Source organism: Vipera ursinii (genome assembly GCF_947247035.1).
Source record: "Vipera ursinii genome assembly, chromosome: 2".
Taxonomy (NCBI): domain Eukaryota; kingdom Metazoa; phylum Chordata; class Lepidosauria; order Squamata; family Viperidae; genus Vipera; species Vipera ursinii.
In genome coordinates, this window is record NC_139513.1 from 193897608 (window position 1) to 193909859 (window position 12252).

The following is a 12252-nucleotide window of genomic DNA, read 5'->3' on the forward strand; positions in this document are numbered from 1 at the left end:
AGGCCACAGCTAGTTCAGCACTCTTGAAATTATGCAGGATGAACAATTCAACAGAACCAAGTCACTCTTGATTCTTTTTATGTGATATTTTCACATTATCTCTTGCTATTCTCACATTTGGAGATTCCTCACTATTTTTTATTACATAGCAATTAAATATACCGAAGCTCATTGCTTTCTAGGCAATCTCTTCAAATATGCTGCTTAGAATCATGAAGGATCAGGAATTTTGTAGATAACAAAACCCAGAATATCTGTACAATCATTCAGGAACCTTTATCTCATAAAAATATTGTAAATAGGTCAATTTTCCTTTACAAAATACTAATGAAGCACCAATAAACTAATAAATAAACTATAATAAATAAAACGGACAAACAGGAATGCTAGTACTGAGGTCCTCCCAACAGCATAATCGTTCAGAAACTTTCCACTGTACCTTTGACCCCCTGCATCTGAATAAATAAATTATAAATAATAAATAAACTAATAAAAGACTAGTTGAGTTTAAGACAGCATTTCATTGCATCACACTGAGCCAGTAAATGAACTTTACAAATGTGCTGGATCATAAATAAATGTATATTTTAAATACTCTCTTCCAAAGCATGTTCCACTCTTACTATTTGTTTCCCTAACAGACCTCTGACTTCATATTACAAATATGAATCTTCCATACCTGGGGCACTTTACCCATGTTTATTTCAACTGCCATAATCCCCAGCCAATATGAGCACACAAAAGTTTACATGAATAGTATTCTTTATTAACACATACCCAAGAAAATAGGCCTTTTTTGTTTCACAGAAGTCACTGACACCAACATGTGGAAGCATCTCTTTCTGTAAGACTTCTTTGGCATACTTGATTCTCTTTTCTTTAGTGACACCGGGCTTTGCACCTCTTGAACCAATGAAATTCAGTGCAACGTTCTGTTCCTGAATGACAAACGCTTCATCCAAAGAGGGCTTAACCTATTGCACACATAAAAAGAAAAGGAGAGTTACCTTCTACAAGGAATTTCTTGGAACCTAGAAATATGTTATCAATCGAAGATGCACAAAAATAGTCAAGACTCAACAAGTTCTAGCAAGTTTCCTGTGGAACGTATCCAGTGTTGATTCTTGTGAAGCAAAAGTTTATCAATGGTCACAAATCAGGATGGCATTATGTAATCTCTATGTTTCTAAAGCCAAATTAGGAAATTATAATTAAAGGTAAAAAGGTAAAGGTAAAGGTTCCCCCGCACATGCGTGCTAGTCGTTTCCGACTCTAGGGGCCGGTGCTCATCTCCGTTTCATAGCCGAAGAGCCAGCGTTTGTCCGAGGACGTCTCCGTGGTCATGTGGCTGGCATGACTAGACGCCAAAGGCGCACGGAACGCTGTTACCTTCCCACCGTAGTGGTCCCTATTTTTCTACTTGCATTTTTACGTGCTTTCGAACTGCTAGGTGGGCAGAAGCTGGGACGAGTAACAGGCGCTCACTGTTACGCGGCACTCGGGATTTGACCCGCCAAACTGCCGACCTTCTGATCGACAAGCTCAGCGTCCTAACCCACTGAGCCACTTTACTTTATAGTAAATAGTAAAGTATACTTTATAATAAATTGAAGAAGATGAACTGAACAAAGAGCTAATTCTACCTCTTCTACTAGAAAGTATGGATTTAGATTTCTTCTGGTTCCATAAAGCAAAATCCCCTCTCTTTAATAGCGTGTGCTGATTTCAGCTGAATGTGATTTGGCTCATCCCTTAAATTTCATTCTAGCACACCGTAACTGGTAAAGAATGCATAGGCAGTGAAGAAACTTTCTTTCTATCCTAGAATAGGAGTGTAGGGTCCATCTCCCTATTACCAGAAAGATACTTTGGAGTAAGTCCAACTACCATTCTTGGGGATGAAGCTAATAGGTAAGAAATACTTAGCCTCTTTGTGACCATGTGTAAACAAAGTTGGTGTCTAAAGAGGATCTATATAGTTTATAATCTTTATAAACATAGGTGGCTGCCTCCCAGAGCTGCCATCCAAACGTCTATTGAGGCCAGTCACGTGACACTCTATTCAAGAGTGCTGTGAAGCAGGAAAGAGGCAGCATCGTGCTGGCTGGCAATTTATTTATTTATTTATTTATTGATGGGATTTATATCCCGCCCTATCTCCCGAAGGACTCAGGGCGGCTAACAACAAAACATATAATAATGCCAGGCAATGCATTCTCTCACTCCATTTTTTAATAGTAGAACATGAAACTTATTTCCTCTGATTTCCTGTTTGTATGAGGAAGACAAGACTATCTAATGAATGAACTCCTCCTGACCTTTTGCACTCCAAGCTTCAGCCATGCATTCTCTGTGATGGAATAGGCTATGTCCAGTTAAACCGTAGGAAGTTGTATCTGATTTTCTGCCATTCTGCATGCCCATTCTGGCATCAATGGACCTCATTCTTCAAACTGGTCAATCATGCTTTATTAGTGCTCCTTCTCACCAATGTGATGTTATTTCTGTTAATGCCCTGTAACTTGTCTGTCAAAGGTGCAGGGGGAGGGTTTCTGAATGACTATAACACTGCTTGCTTCCTTTACGTTCCCACACCACTGGAGGCCTGACGAGAATTTTCCACTAACTGTCCAACTTCCAATTCTTACGCCACTCTCTTAGTTCGCCATGGCGCCCTCCTGGTGCATGATTCTATACATGCGCTGACAACATGGCAGTGAAAGCACTGATGGTCTGCTTCTCTCTTCTTTACTATCATCCTTTTATTCTCCAAGACACAGTTGATTCCTTTCTCTAGAAATTGCATGCAGTTCAATTTGCTTTCGAGTTTAATAATGCAAGAAAAGCACATCTAATAATATACATTATACTAACTTAGCAATTAATATATAGAATCATGGACTTTACCATTTCCATCATCTCAGGATCTTCAAAATCATAAATGATATGCTCCAAGATGTCTCTGTCAGATACAAACCCTAATGCACGGAACACAATAATGATGGGCACTTCCTGCTTGATATATGGCAAAGTTGCCACAATACGTTGACCTATCGCACTCTTCTTTGCACCCTAAAGTTAGAACAAATGCAACAGCTATGTTATCAAACTGTATTTAGGCAATATTTCGTGATTTTAAGATGCACTGAAATTTTAAGAAATTGCACACACACAGAGTCAAATCCCTTGGACCTATGCACTCAAGTTGAGGGGGGAAACAAAGCATCTCCAACTTCTAATCCTTGCAGGTAGTTCAGTAGAATACCATAGTTGACAATTTCTGAGATCATTATAAGGTTCAGCAAGACAAGAATGGTCAGGTTCCTGCCATTCAGGTCATTACAAAGTATCCACCAGAGTGACCAGTGCAGTTTTTGTCCATGCCCAGGTTTGAATCCAAAGTGTCAAAGGTATCGATATCTCTCACACACAATTCAGGATTTGTTGTAACTTTCCCCATTTGAAAGATCTAAGAGTCAAATGGCCTTAAGGTATCCGATAACTACCCCACCCCACCCCCCCAAAAAAAACCCAAAACAATCAGGCAAAATTTTCCCTTGAAGGTGGGGACAGACTCTGGGAGATCCAACAGGATTTCTAATTGACTGGATTTAGACCTTGGCCTGCATTTTTTTACTTCTGCAATTTAGACTGGCAAGATAAGAGAGAATTATGTCCTGACAAATCAAGGCAAGCCTAATATAGACAGGAGGGTCAGAAGGATGATCATTCTGTTCATTTATCAAACCCTAATTTTTAAGTTATGAATTGAAAATTATGAACTGAAAATTCTCACCTGCCCACCTCTGGCCAACATGCTAACCCATATAGTACTTGTTGGTCGAGAGGAGTTCTCCAGGCAGGAACGGCACTCTCCCGTGTATGCATATTTAGAATCTTTCTTTGCAAACACATATACTGTGTTTGTAGCCATTTTCTCTTGAGCAATCAGAACCTGTTTGTAGAATATGAACGAACATAAAAATACCCTGTTTAATGGCTAGTTTACTGTTAAAACATAGTCTTTTGGAATGCTTCAAACTATAATCGCACAGAGTTGCTGGAAGTCATGATATACATAATTATTGTAAATATTTATATTTACAGTATATGATTATTTTCACTTGCAAAAAAAAACCCCTAACAGAGCAGGTATGGTACAAACAATTCTGAGCTCCAATCTCCACTTAAAAAATAAATAAAGCAATCTCGTTTGTTTCAACCAAAACAGCCCCTTGTGTTTATTGCATTGGTTAAATGGTTGAAAAACTCACACCTTCCTCACATATTATGCAATCATTAAATACCCAGGATATAATTCAAGATAGAAAATCAGATGGTTAATCACAAAATACTGTAGGACTCTTTTTTTTTAATAATCTCTTTTAAGAAAAATACTCTAAATTTAACTCTAAAGATGGATGTTCAACAGGGACAGAAGCTCTGATATATCAAGCAGATGGAAGATTGTTATTCATGCTCTCTTCCTGAATATACCTAAACCTTACCTTTTCTGATCCATTAATAATAAAATAGCCCCCAGGATCGAGAGGGCATTCGTTCAGTTCACAAAGATCACGATCAGTCAAACCATTTAATAGGCAGTACGTGGATCGTAGCATGATCGGAATTTTTCCTATGAATGTTTTTTGATGCTGTGTCTGCATCTGGTCTTCTCCTTCCTTAATAACTGTCTTAGTTATGTCCACGTACAGTGGTGCAGAATACCTTTGGAAGAAAATTTGCAGCATGTTTCAGGGGCAGTGTTAAAAATTAAATATCTTCTCAAATCATTTAAATAACAATATAATCAGGATTACTTTGCACCACTGTAAGGTAAAGGTAAAGGTTCTCCCGCACGTGCGTGCTAGTCGTTTCCGACTCTAGGGGCCGGTGCTCATCTCCGTTTCAAAGCCGAAGAGCCAGCGCTTGTCCGAGGACGTCTCCGTGGTCATGTGGCCGGCATGACTGGACGCCAAAGGCGCACGGAACGCTGTTACCTTCCCACCGTAGTGGTCCCTATTTTTCTACTTGCATTTTTATGTGCTTTCAAACTGCTAGGTTGGCAGAAGCTGGGACGACTAACAGGCGCTCACTCTGTTATGCGGCACTCGGGATTCGACCCGTCAAACTGCCGACCTTCTGATCGACAAGCTCAGCGTCCTAACCCACTGAACCACCGTGTCCCTTTGCACCACTGTACAGTACTTCAATTAATTATGCAACCCTTGTACGTTATAATAAATAACAGAAGTAGATAGCTCTTACGTAAGATTTCTGAGCCTGGCTTCATTTGGCATCATAGGTGAAGGGGCACCATCTCTTTCCCAATGAGTAGGCTTGGACAGATAAATTTGTTCAAATTTCAAAAGATAACGTGACTGAAAATGATATAAGCATGGCATCAATTAGGAATCTCATCCAGCGGCACCTTTTATCGAATATTTATTTATTTATTTAATTTTAATTTAATTTATATACCGCCCTTCTCCCGAAGGACTCAGGGCGGTGTACAGGGCAATGCAATAAAATACAATATACAAAAATTAAAAATATTAAATACTATAGCCCTATTCAATAAATTAATACAAAACTATAAAATACCCCTAAACCCATCAGACCAGGCCAGCTTGTTCAAATAAATGTGTTTTTTGGTCCCGTCGGAAGGAGCGAAGGTCGAGAGCCATCCAGAGCTCAACCGGTAGACGGTTCCAAAGGTCTGGCGTGCCCACAGAGAACGCCCTCCCCCTGGGGGCCGCCAGTCGACACTCTTTGACCAACGGCACCCTAAGGAGGCCCTCTCTGTGGGAGCGCACTGGACGAAGGGAAGTCGATGCCGGCAGCAGGTGCTCCCATAAGTAACCCGGACCCATGCCATTTAGGGCTTTATAGGTCATAACCTATATTAAGTGAGGAGAAGCTATGCAAACGTTCTGATAAGGATCAAGAAACTGAAGGTGAATCTTAACCCAAAGGGAACATTATGGAGAGCCAATTACATTCTCTGGGAATTTGGAAGATTATATCATCTGCTTTGAATTAGCTTGCATTCCTCCCAAAGAAATGAATGTATAACTGGAGGTTGCTCCTTGAACTGTCACTATTAAGAGTAAGAAGCAGCCTCTGTGGCAAGAAGTACCTTTTCCTAGCCAGGATTGGTCTGTTTTATGTAGCAATAATCTGGCTGCAGTAATACATGCACTGACAATCTTAATACTGGACCACCATAACGCCCCTGCTTGTAGTTTACCCATGAAGTTGGCTTAGCAATTACAATAAGTGTAATAACATATGTTACAGCTATATTGCCAAATTGGACAGTCTAACAAAAACATATCACATCTGGATTTCTAATATACAAATGTCATTAAAGATTTTTTAAAAGGAAGATAAAAATTAAGAGAAAGAAAAGAAAGAAATCAAAGAGAAAGCTAAAAGTGAAATCAGAAATTGCCTTTTGGAAAGAGAAGCAACCAATCTGACATGCTACCTACCTATATAGAGGATACACAACAATTGGCTGTTGGCAGTTATGACTTGTACTTTCTACTATCTTTAAAAACAGAACAGTTTCTTACTGGTTCTTCTACTTCTCCGGTAGCATGTTGAGCTTCTGCTTGTAGATCAATTGGTGGGGCATCTTCTACAATTCTTTGCACAGTCATCTGAATGAACTCATCAAAAGAATCCAGCTGCTGTCGAACTAGGCCTTTTTCATCAAAATAGGAGCTTTGGAAAATATTTTAGAGTCAGTCAATGTTTATATTCAATCTTTATCATAGCATAGACAATCAAAAAAGAAGTATTCTCACCTATATGAAATAAGAGAAAAATTGATCTTGCTATCTAAATTTTTTACTAGTATCTGCTTTAAGTTATAACTTATAATCAGCAATTCTAAGTTGCTCTGAAGTATTTTTTGTCAAGCAAATATAATGGACATATAGTAAAAATTATATCTGTTTTGCCAATACACACACACACACACACACACATTCTCCTTTTAATAGCCTTCAAATAATTTCTTCCTCATTACATTGGCAGCAGAATAAAACATTTATTTACCCAAGAACTAATCCTATATATATATATATATATATATATATATATATATATATATATATATATATATATATATATATATATATATGGATCCTTGGTTTTTCGGGTTTTTCCCCGCGTAGAATTAAAGGTGTAGGCGCAACGTTTCGACGGAATCCCATCCGTCATCATCAGGCTTCTGCTTCCTTCTTCTGGGAGAAGCATGTGGCTGTTTGTTCCTCTTTTTTAAACTGCCAGAGGGGGTGTGTTCTGTGGAGGTGTGCTCTGATTGGGTAGGGGACCAAGTGTGTTCTGATTGGGTGGGAGTGTGTTTTGAATGGTGGGTGTGTTCTGATTGGGTGGGGGTGTGTTCTGAGTGGATGGGCTGGTCTCAACTACAGCCTTATGCAAATTCCATCACCTCACACGTACAAAACTCATTCCAATTCATAGAGATCATAAGTAAACTAAACTTACAGCCCTGGGACCTACTTGTGAGCTTCGATGTTGTATCCCTCTTCACCCAAGTGCCTATCAAAGAAGCCTTGACAGCTATCCTAAATAAATACAACCCCCCAAAACACATCCTAGATCTGACCAACCACTGCCTATCTAACACATACTTCATCTACAATGGACAAAGATACAAACAAATGGAAGGAGCACCCATGGGATCACCCCTCTCACCTGTCATCGCAAACCTCTACATGGAACACTTTGAAACCCTCGCTCTAGAAAAATCCAACCACAAACCCAAACTCTGGCTCAGATACGTAGATGACACCTTCGTAATCTGGCCACACGGCAAAGAAAAACTGGATGACTTCCTCATACACCTCAATAGCCTACACCCCAAAATACAATTCACCATGGAAACAGAAGCTAACAATCAACTTCCCTTCCTTGATGTCTTAGTCTACAAGAAATCCAACGGCTCCCTAGGACACACTATCTACCATAAAAAAACACACACAAACCGCTATCTGAACGCACTCTCACACCACCACCCAGCACAGATCAACTCCGTAGCCAAGACACTCATCTCCAGAACAAAACACCTAGCTGACGAACAACACCTAAAAACCGAACTACACACTCTCACTAATGTACTAACAGCCAATGGATTCCAAAGAAACACGATCACCAACTTAATCCGAAGAGAGACACCCACAAAAACCCAAGACAGAGAACAAGAAAATGGCAAAGCCCTCCTCCCATACTTAAAAGGGACCACAGACAGAATCAGCAAGGTCCTCCAAAAACACAACATCAAAACAGCATTCTACACAGACAGAAAAATATCCACCATCCTAAGAAACCCCAAGGACATAATTGGGTTAGAAAACCAAGGAGTATACGAAATCCCATGCACCACCTGCCCCACCACATACATCGGACAAACCAACAGAAGAATAAGTGCACGCATTGAAGAGCACAAAAACTCACTCAGAAAAGGAGAACAAACTTCATCCCTGGTCCAACACTTTGAAGCCACGGGACATGAAATTGATTTTAAAAAAACCAAAACTATCGCCAAAATTGAACATTTTAACAACAGAATAATCAGAGAAGCCATTGAGATAGAAAAACGCCCCCACAGCATGAATAAACGAGATGATACCTCTCGTCTACCAGCCATTTGGAAACCTGCCTTGATTGACAGACGAAGCCCAACCACCAAGAATGATACCAGACCCAAACTCATGATAACATCACATGACATCACCACCACACAACCATTCAAAAAGCAAATCCGAACCCACAACGATAAAGACACACAACCACAAAACAGAAACCTAACTACAGCTGCAACAGCTGCAACATCAGCCACTTTAAACCCCTCCAAACCACACAATAAACAAACTGACACCCACTATAAAAACATGGCACCACCACAAACACGAAGCCGAACAAAAGCAGCACAACTCACCAGCTCAGGTCTGGAGCTGGCAGCTGAGACCAGCCCATCCACTCAGAACACACCCCCACCCAATCAGAACACACCCACCATTCAAAACACACTCCCACCCAATCAGAACACACTTGGTCCCCTACCCAATCAGAGCACACCTCCACAGAACACACCCCCTCTGGCAGTTTAAAAAAGAGGAACAAACAGCCACATGCTTCTCCCAGAAGAAGGAAGCAGAAGCCTGATGATGACGGATGGGATTCCGTCGAAACGTTGCGCCTACACCTTTAATTCTACGCGGGGAAAAACCCGAAAAACCAAGGATCCACATACAGGCACCCGCGAAAACCTCAGAAAACATATATATATATATATATATATATATATATATATATATATATATATATATATATATATATATATATATATATATATATATATATATATATATATATATATATATATATATATTTATTCTGGAAAAATGTAAAAATCCAAATAAAACCACAATAAAACAAAAATATCATTTAACTGGATAAACATACTCATTTTAAAAATCTCTCTAGAATAGTTTTGAAAGTGAGCCGAGGTTTTCATAACAAAAAGTACAGTGAAACAAAGTAATTTATAGAAACCAGAACAAAATGCATGCATGTAATTTTAAGCAATGTATAACAATATACACAATGTATACCCTCCTTCCCCACCTGCATCACTTTGAGATATATTGGTATTACAATTTCTATAAATTCCAACAAAGTAAAATGTTTATGCCGTAAGTACAATTCTTCAAAGAGATTAAATAGAATATTTATAAAATATACTCACATTTTGAAATAATTATAAAACAGTGATTATATACTCACTGGTATATGATCACTGTTTTATAATTATTTCAAAATATGTATTATGCTACCCTATCAACAGACTATTTCTTGATCCTAAATATCATTGTCTTCATTGAGAAACACTTTTCCAATCTGGCCTAAATTAAGCCTATAGTCCCATGCATATATTTTTCAGAACAATGACTGTGTAATAAATGTAAAACACAAAAAGTAAACAAAATGTATGTACATGTGGACATAATAAGCAGGCTAGCTTATTAAAATGTAGCTGATTTAATAATTTAAAACATATATTATTTGTGTTCCCAGAGTCCACAAGGCACTTTTTCCAAATATTTTGCATAAGCCCACCTAAGCGTAGTTTCTCCTAAATTTAGTGCAATAACTTTGAGTAAATGTGCATTGTTAGGTTGCCCACTCTGCTGATTTTGCCTGGGGGAAAAAACATGTCCATGTGGTTTTCTCTTCTCCAAAAATGTAAACGGATTAGAAAGAGTGTTTCATTCTGGGAATTCAGCACATTATCTTTTTAGTATAAAATATTACCTGATGACAATCCAGCATGCTTCTTGCCACAGATCTGGAGTGATTTCATCATCATCCTCATCATATTGCATATCTACAAAAAAAGGGGGAGATAAGCAACTTCTATAGCATCTTTCTAATCCTTTGCACAGAAAGTATTATTTTTAATGTTAATAGTTTATTATTTTTTAAGTTTCCTTCTAAAATCTCTGGGTAATAAAGTCCAAACAGTAACAGCTTTTCAGTATCTTGAGCAGAGGTATGGAAAAAGAAACTGAGATATCTTTATAAATTATTTACCTTGTATTTTACCACTGAGTTATGACTTTGCTTTTATATTAAATAATTTAATTTCTAATTGAAAATATTATTTTTTTACGAAAGTAAAAAATGTCTTCTACAGTTATCTGGGAATAAATTTTATGCAATAATGGGGCATCTTCAAACCATTACCTCTGCATTTGCAAAAGCAATCATGTCTTATACATATTAAAAGTCACAGAAAGGCTAAATAACTGAAAATAAAAGCTAGGTTTTGTTTCTAGTCTGACTTGTAGTGGCCGAAAAAAATTAACGCAAATGTTAACTGCTAAATTCCACAATTTAGGTGGAATGTTTGTACCCAATATCTTTTTTTCTAGCTGCACTAATATTTAGTAAATGGTATGTATTATATATTGCTGTGAGAATTTAAAAGTTTTAAAAATGAAATCTGACAACCCAGTAGGTACAGCTGCATAGAAAATGCCATACTATCATTTAACTGCAGCATGGCTAAACTCAAGAATTTAGATATGATATACTTTATATTACTACATATTAAAACAAAGACACTTCATATACTGGGGTTTGAAGTTGACTTGTTTTCCTGAAATTTATTTTTACTTTATTTTTATTTTAATTCCATTTACATCCCGCCCTTCTCCGAAGACTCAGGGCGGCTTACAAGCTTAGCAGTAGCCTTCATTCTATGTATATGCGTGCTTATTAGGGCTTTCACACACACCCCAAGCGGCATTATTACAAAGTCAGCTTATTGCCCCCAACAATCTGGGTCCTCATTTTACCTACCTCGGAAGGATGGAAGGCTGAGTCAACCTTGAGCCTGGTGGGAGGCGAACCTGCACTAATTACAATTAAAATATCCAGCTTAACCTGAGGTTGAACAATGGCTCTTATTCAAACGTCTTCACTTACATTACATTACGATTCTAACAATGGGATTCATTGCTCATCCCTTGGATCTATTCTACACTGTCCTCCTCCAAGCCTTAAAAGAACAGAGAAGCAATATCGGCCTGATCTGATTAGATCTTATAATAATGATTGCAATATTATAATCGAAACCCTTCGGACTCCCCAGCATCTTTAACAGGATGGAGATTAAAAATCAGCCAGGCTACTAAGTAGTAGGTTACTTGGGATGCCAGCAAGAAAACCAACAGACAGGACAATTTTAGGAGCCAGAAATGGTATGGAACAGAGGTGAAGTCTCCCTTCCAAAACGGCTTCCTTAATAAAGAGACTCACCTTCGTCCGCATCATACATCTTGGCAAAGGTGCCTCACGGCTGGCCACGAATACACGCAAGATATTAACCGCCACCGAGACGGCTCACTTCTGAAAGAGAGCCACAGGATTATTCTCGCGCTTGCGCAGAGCTCGCCTTTCTCATTTCTGACTTCCGGTCGCTTCAAAACGTCATTTCCTTTTCTATGAGGTTGGCGCAAAGGCTTGTGGTCTTTCGGCAAAAAAAAGAAAAAGAAAAATTGCGCAAGCCTAGCCCCAAGAGTCGAACTTTTGTACGGTACCTCTGTCCTGCTAGTTATATTGCGTGAAAGATCTTCCCGTGAATTGTATGTAACCTGAGGATGGGCTGCGTAGGCGTCCGAATATCCCACCCCACTTTCTAATAGGCACTGTTGT

At 38.7% G+C, this 12252-nt stretch overlaps 1 protein-coding gene across 1 annotated transcript in view; it reads right to left on the reverse strand.

Annotated features, from left to right (window-relative positions):
* Positions 1–11976, reverse strand: part of POLR2B (RNA polymerase II subunit B) — a 26983-nt gene extending 15007 nt beyond the window's left edge. Inside the window, exons 1-8 of the mRNA XM_083352834.1 lie at positions 11857–11976; positions 10348–10420; positions 6579–6729; positions 5269–5381; positions 4509–4728; positions 3797–3955; positions 2908–3072; positions 778–974 (exon numbers count right to left, since the gene is read on the reverse strand). Coding sequence (XP_083208960.1) covers positions 778–974; positions 2908–3072; positions 3797–3955; positions 4509–4728; positions 5269–5381; positions 6579–6729; positions 10348–10420; positions 11857–11875 — 1097 coding nt within the window. The 5' untranslated portion in view covers positions 11876–11976. The remainder of the gene's footprint in view (positions 1–777; positions 975–2907; positions 3073–3796; positions 3956–4508; positions 4729–5268; positions 5382–6578; positions 6730–10347; positions 10421–11856) is intronic.
* Positions 11977–12252: the final 276 nt, after the last annotated feature.